We start from the raw sequence: 15039 nt of genomic DNA, 5'->3' as shown, positions 1-15039 counted from the left end.
ACTTTATTTCCCTCAATGAAAAAAATCAGTGCTGAATTACTGTGTTTTGCCTCCAAATTTTTAGCTGTGGCCCAGAGTGACCTTCCCTATTTTAGAACATAAATCAGCATCAAGCCCTTTTCTTTGGCTTTATTTAGGGTTTGCCATTAACCTGTTAGGATTTGGAAATCTTGCTCATACAATTGAAAAATTTAACCTCTGACAACTTGAGTGAATGCATCTTTGCCAGGTATTCTTCTAAGCCAAAACAGATCCTGGAAATAGCCCTACCTTATTACTTGGGCAATCCTTTGCAGCCAGTTTTAGGGACTAGGAATAGTGCCTTACCATGGCAGCTGCAGAAAACAAAAATACATATCCTGCTGCTTTATTATGAATATAATTCTATCCCTTTTTTATTTTTCACATTTCCATTTAGGATGAGGAACTGATTTGTACAATGGAATTCGTGAAATGACACTGAAATGATTTCTTGGTCCTCAACAGTGTTTTCCCAAAAATCTCTGTATACTATTTTTACCTCATAAATGAAATGTAATCACCCCGACTTGATGTACTTTGGAAGTGCACAGGAGAAAAGAAATCTAAAAAAAGAAGTCCTTGCACTTCTTTTGTAATACTAGCACTCATTCTGGATTGAGGTTTGGCAAATCCAGTTGGAACAAATATTATTTTATATATAGCACTATAGCAATAGTACTTAGACTTATATACCACTTCATAGTGCTTTACAGCCCTCTCTAAGCGGTTTACAGAGTCAGCATAGTACCCCCCAACAGCTGGTGATCAGCAGAAATAGCTTGCAGTACTGCTCTCTAACCACTGCGCCACTGCGGTTTAGGATATATATTTTCCTAAAAGCCTGTAGTTTCATTACAGCATTTTAATACTGGAATGTTTACTATGTGAACGCTCCATTTAAGCCCCATTTGCCTTTATCAATGTTAGCTGAAACTATAGGCTTCTGTGTAGGCCTATGCTTAGCAATTTTAAGATGTTTGGACTTCAACTCCCAGGATTCCCCAGCTGGCGTACTCTGGTGTAGGCATTAAGACTAAAAAAGGGCCCATTTATACCAATCTGTTTTTATAATTGGAAACAGAACAAGAAACTCCCCCATTTTGTTTATTTAATTAGACTGCTACAAAATTCTGCATTTCCATATTGCCTGTGTGCCACTGAATGATTAATACAGATATTGAAGTTTAATCATTTGAATGTTTTCCAGTATTTAAATCTCAGAGCTTCGGTCATTGAAGGCTTTCCTCCAGGGTTTTGACAGTGTGGCTTTTTATAGTCTTATGTTCTACACCACTGCAAATTCTGTTAATCCTCGTTACAGATTTTTCTCTCTGGATAGCATTTGACCAAAAAGATCTTTTGTTCTATGTCATAATCCACTTTGATTTATAACCTTGGCTGTTTATTCTAAGGTTCACCCTTGAGCCACCAAAAGAGCACATACCTATGAGGGCCCAAGCTTATATCAAAATATGACCTCATTTGTCTCCCACAGGAAAATATGCAAGTCATGCAAATGCAGCCAGGAGGATCACAGCCTGAGCTCTGATGCAGAAGATGATCGGAAAATTGGCCGCTTGCTTGCTGATTCAAAATATTCTTCCCTCACTGCTCGGGTAAAAGGAGGCGATGGAATCCGCATCTATAAAAGGAACCGCATGATTATCACTAATCCTATAGTATCTCGGAAAGATCCAACTTTTGACACCGTTACATATGAATGGGCTCCACCTGGATTGACTCAGAAACTGGTAAGGAAATGTGTCCAATGGCTGGGAAGAGAATGTGATGCCTTTCAGATGGAGTAATGATGGGTTAGCAGAGAACAAGGTTGCATAGCCATTAGGTAGTACATATATTTCAAAGAGATAGTGCCAGAAGGCAGATAGGGAGTCACTGGCCTTCATTGCCATCAAAGACCTCCCTCCATTTTTCTATTTCTCCACCATATTTGGGAAGGCCACAAAAAAAGAAAAGCTTAACATTGGCTCTGCCTTTCCCAACAAGCTAAATCAGTATGGTTGGTAAAGTTTCATTCACATGACATCCTTAACCAGCTAAATCAAAAGTTAATTGAATGCCTAGCAGCTGCATTTGTGCTATATGCTAAACCTTAGTTCTTTTTGTTCTTTTTCCTTGGTTCCTTTTGCTTGGAATGTTAAGTGAATCCAGCTTGATTATTAAGATCCAGTATATTAAACAAGCCTAGGAATTGGGTTAATTCAATAACCAAGCTAAACTTGTTATGCAAACATAGCCATTTTGGAAGAAATGTGATATTTAGTATCATATAATTAGGACTTTTCAAAGACCCAAATATGTTTGCATTGAAATTAAATAGTTTTTCCAAAGGAATGCATTATTTAAATATCACTAAAACCAAGTAAAGCCAAACCTATTTGAATGTGGTAAATATCCCTATTCTTTTGGAAAGCTTCTTTAGACAATATAAACTTACAGTAAAATAAACTTGTTATTGAAGAATAATGCTAAAAATAAAAAAAGTAAAAATAGTTGGCAACATAGTTTTGCAAAGAAAAATGATTAATCCAGATTGTTCACCTGTTTAAAAACACCGATTAATCTGTATTCTCTGTTTAGTAACAGAGATTATATTTATATGAAAACTGGAGTCCGTGGTCCTTTGCTTCACTCTGTTTATTTTCTTCATTCATCCAAATACAAATACCAAAAGGTACAAAAACTCTTTTTCCTCCACTTTCACACAAATAAATTTAACCATAGATTTTTAAGATCTGATCCTTGTGTTGATGCCAATTAAGTCTGAACTTGTTCTTACATCTTTCTAAAGTGTTCTTAAGAAACTAAAGTCTACTTAAGGAACTAAAAGAGGGATTATATTACACATCATATTGTGCTGACTAGATTAATAACTCTAAAATGGCAGTACTTGGCTTCTATTATTACAGTGCCCATTGTGCTCACAGTAAGCAGCAATAGACTGGAACAAGCCTACTGCAGTGATATCAAGTAACCAGTGCCTTGTAATCTGTAGAACAAAGAAAATGCTTAGTGTTGTGTTTATAGTCTGTAAATTAGACAGAACAGTGCAAGCCTGATCACCTTTATGTTCTCTTCAATGGAGAATTAAACCCACAAAATGGAAATTATGCTAAGGCTGATAACTTTTCTCCCAATTATTATTATTAGGGTGAAATACCAGCCATTTTAGCTGTAGAGCTATGTTTACTAAATCCCAAAACTCTTTCCATAGTTCTCTAAAAAGTTATACAGCATATTTGTATAACAGCATCTTTATATCTTTAAATTGACCACTATAAGAAGAGACTCATGACTGATTCTTGTTTCCTACAAGAGGAAGCTGATACACCCAGTGTATACACCCATTTCAAAGCAGGTCTATTGGATCATTCAGGGACTCCTAATCCTAGATACCCAATTTAATGATGATGTTGATTTTAAACCAAGAAACTGAGTTTATTATCTCGGCAGCATGTAACAATAGGGTAACTACCAACTATATTCACTTAGAAATCATGAATGTGTGAACCAATGGTATACATGCATCCTGAACTTAAATGAGAACTATATCAAACAGCTGCTTTAAACAATAAAAAGAGTGAAGTCTAAAATTCAAATCTAGCAAACTACATGAATTGGCCAATTTTAAATGTATTTTGCATTTCAAAATGCCCTATCTTAAAGGATAAGGAGAAATGGGATCTTAGCTTCCTTGGGTTCTTAAGACAGCTGTGATTTTTATGATTTTCATTTGAATGAACAATGTGATTTAGGACTAAAGTTTGATATTTTGTTTAATCACCTATTTGGTAAGAGTGACTTCTACCTCTTGTAAATGAGCAAATTAGCCTATTGCAAATCTCTATTCTCTTATATACTCCTCCAAAGTCTTCTCATTCCTTGATATACACTTTCAAATGGGAGAGGCTAAAAAATTGCCCCATGAGCTGACAGAATCCTTCCTTCCCATTGGGATGAATGAAAGTAAAATGTCTTATAAAAAAGAAAAAGAAACCTCCAATTTCCCTTTAAGAACAGCAGGGCATAAGACGTGATTGATCATTTATCATAGTTTCTGTGTCTATTAGATTGTCCTGCCATTTATTAAAAGCATTACCTTCCTTTTTGATGTTCTTCATTAATCATTAAAATGACTTTAAGAAAAACAGTTCCAACTGATTATTAAATTTATCATTTTATGTTGAAGTCACACAATGGTAAAAATCATACATCTTCTGTTTCATTGCTGTTTGATAGTTAATCTAGGGTTTTATAAACTTCTTTAGACCTAAGTTTTTAATCACTGCTCTTCTCTCATGTAATATGTTCATACATCAATTTGAGGTCAGGGGACACAATACTTATCCATGACCAATTTTCTTATGTGGGTAATGTCAAGGGGCTGTAGTATCAATATACAGACATGGTGATCACTGAACAACACCTTATATAAGAAAGATTATTCTAGAGTTGCTTTGGATGACCTTATACAATTACAGTTCATCTCAACTCTGCATGTTCATTGTCACTTGAAAGGAATGAAACTGGGATTCTTGAGATACCTGTCGGCCTCTGGTAGCATGTCCTCATCCCAAGTATTTCCACTACACTTGGGGGAAAAAAAGATGGGATTGCATTGTGAAATTAGTCCAAGATTTAAGTAATATAATTCAGGGACTCTGTGCTACATGAAATAGTTGAAATATATGGATATTAAGTCATTCAACAATAGAACATTCATGATTGTCCTACTGCCTAGTTAATACTATTGATCTTATTCACACCACAGGTCGTGAAACTACAATATTTATTTATTTTTTGTTTGTTTGTTTTATTTATTTATTTATTTATTTTATTATATTTCTATACTGCCCTTCTCCTGCGAGACTCAGGGCGGTGTACAGGCAGGATAAAACATAGTATATAAAATTTAAAAAACATTTTAAAAAACAATTAAATAATTTTGGCCCGAATTTAAAACAACCCAATTAAAACCGAATTTCGATTAAAAACTAAGAGGATGGGATCAAGCCAGCCCAGCTAGATGGAACAAGTGTGTCTTCAGGGCCCGACGAAAAGTCCGGAGGTCTGATATTGTGCGTATCTCAGGGGACAGGTCATTCCAGAGGGCAGGTGCTGCCACAGAGAAGGCTCTTCCCCTGGGGGTTGCCCGACGGCACTGCCTGGCCGACGGCACACTGAGGAGGCCCTCTTTGTGTGAGCGAACCGTCGGTGGGAGGCTATCGGCGGCAGAAGGCTGTCTCGCAAATACCCCGGCCCTAAGCCATGGAGCTCTTTAAAGGTGGTCACCAACACCTTGAAGCGCACCTGGAAGACCACAGGAAGCCAGTGCAGCTCACGCAGGAGAGGTGTTATATGTGAGCGCCCCGTCGCTCCCATAATCCCCCGCGCGGCCGCGTTCTGGACCAACTGCAGCCTCCGGGTGCACCCCAAGGGGAGCCCCATGTAGAGAGCATTGCAGTAGTCCAGACGGGAAGTGACGAGTGCTTGAGTGACCATGCGTAGGGAGTCCCGATCCAGAAAGGGACGCAACTGGCGTATCAGGCGAACCTGAATATATGTACAATGTTGATACAATGCAACAGAAAACAGTTCTTTGTGCCTGGGAGTAAAGTTCTTAAATGCCCGTACACTTATTTGTGGGCATCCGATTTAAATAGAGTAGTGGTGATACAATTGGAGATAACTAGGAAATTTAAGAAATTTAAAGAAAATTTAATGTAAAACTTCAGCTTTTGTTATCTACTTGAAATATTGACTGGCATAATTCTGGTGTGCATCTTCAGATCTGATTATATCTGTTTCCTAAAAAGTGTAAGAACTTGTATCTGATTCAGAATAAAATTAAAAAGCAAAAAAGTTGATGTCCAGCACAAAAGCTAATTATTTATATTAATGAGGATTAGCAACAAGGCTTCCTTTTGGATTTAAAACAGAGAACTTAGAATTCATTGGAAACTGATTTATATGTACTATTGGGAACCATAACTTTTCAAAATGCTACATTGGGCACTATAGAGTGCCAAAGCAGCATTACATACATTGGCCACTACACAATGCTAAAGCAGCAATATTCAATTACTGCTTCGTTCACTTCCTTCTTTCTGGTAGCAAACAAATGTGTGGGGTTTTTTTTCAAATCCTATAGGTTGCTGCCTTTATATTTCTTGGTGTTCTCCTATCCATTTACTAACAAGACCTCCTTAGTTTTCATTCTTCACTACCAAGCCTAAATTCAACCTCCCAGATTTCTGTCCACTTGGAACAGAGTATTCCCAGTAGCTATTGAAATGGTTTTTGTTTTTTTTAAAAAATTTTTTATTAATTTAAGAAACCACATAATACATTTATAAATGCAAGTAAAACAATTTACAACAAACATCATCTTTATAACATCTACCTATAATATCTGAATTGTTACAATATCAATATCCTATATTCTTCAATATACAATATTTCTCTCACCTTATATAATGATATTATTTTATTGATATCTCGTGTCTCTTTCTTAAATTTCATTTGATTTAAAACTTTATTTTACTCTATTGATATCTTTTCTTTTATTCAATTTTTCTTTCTTTCTTCTTCTCTTCTTTTTTCACTTCCCTCTAACCATTTATACCATTTTTGCCAGACCAGATAATATTCAGATTCTTCTTTTCCTTGCATCTCCTTGGTAAGTTTATCCATCTCAGCGCATTCCATAATTTTGGATACTAATTTCTCTTGAGTCGGGACCTCTTCTTGTTTCCAATTTTGTGCGTATATAATTCTTGCTGCAGTCAAAATGTGTGTTATTAAATATATTATTTCTTTTTCATATTTGCTTGTAGGTATTCCTAATAAATAAGTTTCTGGCTTTAATGGCACCTTTTGAGTTATTATTTGTTCTAGTTGCATTTTTATATTGTTCCAGAATTTTTTAGCTTTGGAACATGACCACCATATATGATAATATGTCCCTTTATGCGCTTTACATTTCCAACAGAGTGGAGATGTGCCGGGAAACATTTTAGAAATTCGCGCCGGTGGTAGATGCCACCTATAGAACAATTTATAAGCATTTTCTTTGTATGGTACAGATAATGTTAATTTATTAATATTTTTCCACAAATTTTCCCACTTATTTAATTCTATTGCATACCCAAAATTCGTCGCCCATGTGATCATATTCTCTTTAACTACTTCCTCTGCTAGTTTATATTCCAATAGAAAATTATAAATTTTGGTTATTAATTTCTCATTGGGGCCTAATAAAATTTTATCCAACTGATTTGGTTCCATTTGAATTCCAGTTTTTTCCATATCAGATTTATATCTGGATTTTAATTGCAAATATGACCACCACTCTATTTCCACATTTTGCATTCTCAATTCTTCTCTTGTTTTTAGTTTTCCTTCTTCATTTAAGATGTCCTTATATGTTTTTAATTTATTTGTATCTATTGTATTTGGATAAATATGTGCTTCCATTATGGAAGTCCACCTAGGAATCCTATCATAGTGATATTTTCTGATTTCATTCCATATTTTAAGCAAATTATCTCTTACAATATGTTTGCGAAATTGTTCTTGTTTTGTAATTTTCTCTCCCCAAAGATATGCATGCCAACCTCTTGTTAAGTCAAAACCTTCCAATATTAATGTTCTTATGTTTTTGAGTTCGATCCAATCTTTTATCCATATTAACGCTGAGGCTTTGTAATAACTCTGCCAATCAGGGAGTCCCATTCCCCCCCTCTCTCTTTTGTCTTGTAGATGTTTTAATTTGATTCTTGCTTTTTTTCCCTGCCAAACAAATTTTAATATCATTCTGTCTAAATCTTTAAAATATGTTCTTCCTGGGTTTACTGGTATTACCCTAAATAAGTATAACACTCTTGGCAGAATATTCATTTTAATGGTAGCAATTTTGCCTAAAAGAGACAATTAGAGTTTTGCCCATTTTTCCAAATCCTTTTCTATTTGTTTAGCCAATTTAATATAATTGTCTTCCTTCAAAGTTGATATTTTGTTTGTAATCCATATTCCTAAGTATTTAACTTTCTTTGCTATTTGTATCCCTAATATATTTTCCAATTCTTCTTTTTGATACTTGTTAAGATTCTTTGTTATAATTTTAGTTTTTTGTTTATTAATTTTCAATCCCGCTACTTCTCCATATTGTTGTACTTTTATCATTAATTTATTAATTAATGAACAATTTGATATAAAGAAAGGAGTGAGACAAGGATGCCCATTATCTCCTATATTGTTTATATTAACATTGGAAATATTACTAGAAGAAATCAGGAAAGATACAGAAATAACTGGACTAAAAATAAAAAATCAAGAATATAAACTGCAAGCCTTTGCAGATGATATAGTATTCATTTTAGATAAACCCATACAATCTGGACCAAAATTATTGAAATGGTTTTTTAAAGACTTCCATAAAGTTTCTGTATCTGTAGAATGCATTTCCCTGCATCAGTATTTTGTGAGAATTTTAATTGGCTCATATTTATTATAAACGTTTTCATATCTTTCTGCCCTTATAATAGTAGGTAAATTGTTGAATAAGGTGATTTGGGGGGGATTGGTTTTTATGTTGCGAATCTCATGTGAGTGAACTTCAACAATCAAGTAACACCGCAGTTAACATTCATTGAATTACATTACCTGACAGTAATATTTCATAAGAAAGTAGCATACAGTTGTCTTGGTACTTAACAGAGCAACATATAACATTTTTATTTCATGGCAATGAAAAATGGAGGTGGGAGAAAGATACTCTTTTTCCAGTATTCTCAACCTGGTGTCTTTCAGTTATTTTGGAGTTTAATTCATGGCTTGGGACCTTGGGAATTAACATCTGACTCGTTTGAAGAGCATCAGGCAGGGAAGCTCTTTGTCTTTCATACCATCAAACAGGAGCTTAATAGGACAAGTATTCTTTTCCAAGTCATAAGTCAGTTTACTGGAAATCCCTTTTTAATGATTAAGAGAGAAGCTGCCTTCTGCTGAATATTCTCCAGATGTATTGGACCATGACTCTTATAAGTTCTGTCTCATAAATATTCTGGCTAGGAAATATGGGAATGTAGTCCAACAACTGGAAGGCACCAGGATGGGAAAGACTGTCCGAAGTAATAATTAATATATGTCTAAGGAAGGCAGTATTGACAATGTAAACATAAAATAAATTAGAAAACAAAGGTTGTATTTATAAAATTACTGTCTAAATCAGGGGTTCCCAACCTGTGGGCCGTGGCCCATTACCAGGCCACGGCCTAATTGCCACTGGGCTATGTAAGTGACTGGCTGGTGCATGCATGTCCGTGCTGCCCCACTTGTGTGAGATTGCAAGTGGTTGCTTGCAGTCCCATTTACGCGAGGCTCAGGGCTTGTGGACCCATTCAAGTTTCGCCGTGAGCATTGCGGGCAGTCACTGCCTTACTCATGCAATCCTTGTTGCAGGTGCTTGCGATCACAGTCACGCAAGCCTTGTGGGAAATTGTGACATCACTCGTGCGAGCATCATCGTGGGCGGTAATGGTATGAGCCTCATTGCAGGTGCTTGTGACACCACTTGTGCACATAAACCTGCCCCTCCCACAAAATCATGCCCTCTTTCCACACTTCCCCTGCTCCAGGCCGCCAAACCGGAAAGGTTGGGGAACAGGGACATTAAAACAAACAAACCAAAAAGTGACCAAAATAGTTTACCTTTCAGGTATTATTTTTGCCTTTTTGTCATTTTTGCCTACAATCTTTTAGTGAAAGGCATTGTGTAATACCTGGATTTGAATTAGTATTGCACAGAAATTTGTTTTTGCCATAGAATGATTTTATGACTTGTAAAGTAGATCTTGGTTTGAGTATCTAACAAAGCAGTGCAACATGAGTATATTCAAAAGTAAGTCCTATATTTTATGGCGCACAAAGCCAACAAAACCTGTGTAGAAATTCAGCCTAGAGCACATAGATTTAAAGGTAATAAATCAGTGTTAGAATACATTTGCAAATATATCTGCAAGTATAATACTTGGAAATAAAAATCTGTACAAGATCTGTAATATATTGTACAGCCAAAATGAAAGCGACAAGAGTAGATGAACTATAAGGTTTCTGTATGAACTGTGTTACAAGTCAAGTAATTGATATTCCAAGAGTAGCTGAAGAAAAATATGTTCAATAAAATAAAGAGAGAACTGTTTGTTCATGCATGAGGAAGCCAATATTTAAGAAGAAAAATATGTTTTATGTTCCATATTTTCAGTAGGATTCAACTGCGGTGCAACTTAGTATAAAAATCAACAGACATCACATCCATCTTCCAAGTTGTAGCTACTGTACTTGGATCAAATAATTGGTCTTAGGAGTTATAGTACTATGTTGTTTTTGTCATATAGCCCAGGGTTTTTCAAATTGTTTCATGGAATTCTGAGTACTGCAAGAACTTAATAGGATTCTATGAGAAACTGAGGACAAACATTTAAAAAGTTTGCTCAAACCTTTCCAATTTTCAATTGCTAAGACTTTGTGTCTTGATGAGGCGATTCAGGAATTTTTCTCTTTTCGCTAAAAGATTCCATGGCTTGAAAAAAAAAGTGTGAAAAATTCTGATCTTAGCCTATTTAACACTTGGTTACATAGAAATCTTACATAAAGAAAACTTGCTAAGCAGCATTTTAATGAAACATGCTTTATAAGACTGAAGTATTCCAATTAAAATGTGTTTATAACATTTTCCAATTGTCAGAAAGCAGACATTCACTATCCAAATATGGATTATAGAATATTAAGTTTGACGAAATATTGAAGAAAAGAAAGACTAAATATTTTGCTTGGTATGTTGATTGCTTCCTCTATTGAAGGAAACAGATAGAATATTTATTATCCCAGTGAGTGTTTATTCCTCATTCCTCATTGGTAAAAGTACCAAACGGCATGATGAACCTGCTAAGAATGATTTGTATTAGTCAGTGTTAAATATTGATAGGAAGATGGAGCTTCAATGGAAATGGTGTGTGTGTGTGTGTGTTCATGTGTGTTTATTTGCGTGCTGGTGAAAGACCCACTATTTCACACAACTAAAATGGCTAGATTATAATTGGTTGTAGTGAGTTTCATTCAGGAATGGTATGTTTGGTGTGCCAACATCTGTTTAAAACTTTCCTACCGATGCAATTAACAGCTAAAACAATGTGATCAGTTGTTTGTGGTCTTCCTAGTTTAGGGAAAACTTTATCCAGATTGGGGGAGACCTTATCCAGATTGACTTGACTACTTTCAGAACTTCTAATTATTGCACAATATTCTGGCAGATTGTCCCACTTGCATCAGCACAGTTCCTATGAAGCTATCAACCCCTGTGAACTTTACCACGTCTCCCAAAACGGTAGGGCAGGGGTGAAAATATCCAGATGTTGCTAAACTACAGCGCCCAACATCTTCATGAGCTATGCTAACCAAGCTAGCTAACAGGCAGTCGGCTTTCTACCTTGCTGTAGTGCACAATGTAAAGCCACAGAGCTAGTAAGGGTCAAATAGTCATTAAAAATAACTTTTCATTACTATAATCTTCTGATTAAACAAGAGCTGAAAAGTTGTTGCCTATAGTCACTATCACACTAAGCTCTGGTATGTAACTGGGCAGATGTACAAAGCCTGCTGAGTCCAAACCATGGTTTATAAAGTACCATGCAAACCTTGCTAAACTGAAAATACTCGTCATCATGGTTTACATTTTCTGCGAACCCAGTCTAAGTATGTATGCACTTTCTCAGACATTTCAAAATTTTTAAACTAAATCTAACCATAGTGGTATTTTTTTTTAATATGTTAGATCCTTCATTTATGGGGGAATTATAGTGGAGTCAGGCATATCCTTTTCATAATCAACTTCAAAAGCTTTGTTTCATACAATTCCAGGCAGAACCAAAAAAAAAAAAAAAAAAAACCTGCTAGAAGAACCACTCAGTGTTTATGCACAGGTAGTACGGAGTTGCATGGGAACACTTTTTAAACATTGCATCAAAAGCGCTAAAAATTGTGAGGTTTGTATTACAATATTGTTTTAAAGCTGAATAGCATGCCTCATCTAAGAGGTATCTATGTGTATCATGCAGGCAGTGAATGGCACACTGGTACTATCTTGGATATAACCCCTGCTGTATGTCAGAAAAAGTGTTTCTTCTAAGCTTGTGATAGATGCTGTGCCAAACAGGGACATGTCCATCAATTTTATTGTCAGCATCAAGGTCAGACACCACAAGTGGGGGTGGGGGTAATCTCCCTAATCTGGCTTTCTTTCATCTCTATGCCGAGTGTGGCCCTAAAAGTGCTCCCTGTGTTCCTACTCTGAAGGAGTATTTATCAAAGGCCTCCAGCCCAGGGGTGAAATGCTCCCGGTTCGGACCGGATCGCCCGATCCGGTAGCAGACATCCCTGCGTCCCCCCACCACCACCATGCCCAGCTGAGCCGCTTTTTTTTAAAGCATTTTTTTCTACAACCTCTTCCGACGAAAAACTGCTTTTTAAAGTTAAAAAAAAAGCCTCTGACGATCACGCAGCTCAGCTGGGATCGTCAGAGGCTTTTCAAAGCATTTTTTTCTGCAACCTCTTGGCTGAAGAGGTGGTTAAAAAAAATGCTTTGAAAAGTTTCTGGCAGCTCCCAGCTGAGTTGCCTGATTGGCAGAGAGGCATTTTTTAAAAAGCCTCTCTGACGATCCCAGCTGAGTTGCCTGATCAGCAGAGGCTTTTCAAAGCATTAGAAAAAATGCTTTGAAAAGTTAAAAAAAAAAAAAAAGTTGGCCATGCCCACACAGTCACATTAACCCCCCCCCAAGCCACACCCACAGAACCGGTACAAATTTTACATTTCACCCCTGCTCCAGCCATGCTTTAAGTTATTCTCTCTGTATGTGGCCTCTTCCATTCAGTGTTGATTCCGATAACTGCCTGGACCAGTTCCTGAAATTTTCCTAGCAATATTGTTCAGAAGTGGCTTCCCATTGCTTCCGTCCTCTAGGGCCGAGAGCTAGTGATTGTCTCAAAGTCACCCAGTTCATTTTATACCTAAGGACTAGAATTCACAGTCTTCTTGTCCCAAAGATGCTTTTTCAAGAGGCAACTGGACTTTCTGGTTTTTCTTTGAAGACGTTTTGCTTCTCATCCAAGAAGCTTCTTCAGCTCTGACTAGATGGTGGCGAATGGAAGGATTTATATTCCTTGCAGACAGCTGGTATACATCTAAATCCTTCCATTCCCCACCATCCAGTCAGAGCTGAAGAATGGATGAGAAGCGAAACGTCTTCAAAGAAAAACCAGAAAGTCCAATTGCCTCTTGAAAAAGCACCTTTGGGACAACCATAACCATGGATGACTGAGAACCTCCATAGACCTTCACAGTCTCCTTGTTTCCAGCCTGGTGCCTTAACTTCTCTCTAAGCAAGACCTGGCCATATGTGACCCTTTGGCCCTCCGTCTTTGCCTCACCTGAGGCTAATTGGAAATTAGAAATCAAATGCAAATAAGTTCACCCCAGGGGCAAGAGAAGAAGATGAATTAGGTCCACCTGTACACAGTTGCTGTGCACTCCTTCAGTCACCAGTGGCTGCAGGAAGGCAATGAGAAAAGGCATTTTTCTGCACCTATGCAGTGCTCACCTCTCTTCTGGAGCAGCTTGAGGAGTTGAGGTGGCCCCGTAAGAAAATTAATTGCCCACCCCATCTCTAAGCTGGGTTGATTCACCTTTTCTACATTTAAATCCATCACGCTTTCCTATTAACTCTTACCCAGCATAGTGAACAAAACTTGCTTCCTTATCCATATTGAACCCTTCCACAATTATTTTTGTTGATGCAGCTATATACTTTGCCTATTGTACTGATATTTGGGCAGCAGATCTCTGATTTCAAGGCTTGAACTTCACATATAGTGAAACCTCAGTATATATTAAAAATCTTTCTACAGTTCATTGACAATTTGCTGACCAAGATGGAAATAAATTGAATTAATATAGCTGGAAGCCTTTCTTCTAAAAACACTGGTTGGCCAACTGGCTGCCTCTGAAGAATTTTCATTTCAGAAATGTTCCTGTTTTTTCAATCCTGATCCATCAGCTGTGCCAACAACAGCTTCTCCTTTAAATGTTAGTTTAGAATTAATCACCCTGTTATCTCTGTAAATTAATCTGCAGTGTCATTCAGTTGTTGCTACTGAATGCCAGGTCACACTATAATAAGGCTTCTCTCATTTGTAATTTCATCATGGATGAGGGCTGTCTTGGCATGTATTACTGGGTTCAGAAAGGGATGTTCTCCTCTTATAAATGTATCCAACTGGGTTTCAAGTGTGGCATCAATCAAGATTCCAGATTAACAGTAGGGTTACCATCTAGGAATCTCTAATGGTTCTCAAGAGAAATTCCACAGGTTACCAGATGTGAGACACAGTTTATTAAGCTGGACTCTAGGGATCAGTTGAGATTGGTCCTGGTAGCCTCCCTGTGCCTATAGTGACTTCTCAGACTGAGCTCCTTAACTCAACTTCTGGGTTGCCCATAGAGTTTCTCAGGCTTATGGTTCCGGCATTCAGTCTGACTTCTGTTGGTCTAAAGCTACTCAGGAGTTTATGACCACCATGGACTTATCCTAGGTCATCTAAGGTCTGACTCATGACAATGGTCACACACCTGATCTGGTTCTCTTGTTCAAGCGATGGTAAGATAATATAGAATTGGGGCAGCTCTTTGTGCTTTGCTAACACAGTCAAACTACTCTCTGGTAACCATGAGATTGTCTTGCACTGCACCGCACTACAGAGAGGTGGGAACTTTTCAATTGCTCCACCCACAGCAACTGATGGACACAGTTGGATTCCAAGGGAAGTGGAGATTGTTCAGCCAAGGTTAGTTGATACCCACTCTGGAATGGGAGAGTAGCCGGTGCTTTGGATTAGTTTATGCCAATAAACTAAGCTTTTAGTTTATTAGTTGCAGCTTTTTCT

The 15039-nt window shown here is 37.0% G+C and overlaps 1 protein-coding gene across 1 annotated transcript in view; it reads left to right on the top strand.

Moving 5' to 3' along the window:
* LMCD1 (LIM and cysteine rich domains 1) overlaps positions 1-15039 on the top strand; it is a 67031-nt gene that overhangs the window by 34165 nt on the left and 17827 nt on the right. Inside the window, exon 3 of the mRNA XM_034431642.3 lies at positions 1517-1772. Within this exon, the coding sequence (XP_034287533.2) occupies positions 1517-1772 (256 nt within the window). The remainder of the gene's footprint in view (positions 1-1516; positions 1773-15039) is intronic.

The sequence above is a fragment of the Pantherophis guttatus genome, chromosome 2 (assembly GCF_059756535.1).
Source record: "Pantherophis guttatus breed Tessera chromosome 2, ASM5975653v1, whole genome shotgun sequence".
Classification (NCBI taxonomy): domain Eukaryota; kingdom Metazoa; phylum Chordata; class Lepidosauria; order Squamata; family Colubridae; genus Pantherophis; species Pantherophis guttatus.
The sequence above is the reverse complement of the archived record's forward strand: the minus strand, read 5'-3'. Positions and strand labels throughout refer to the sequence as shown.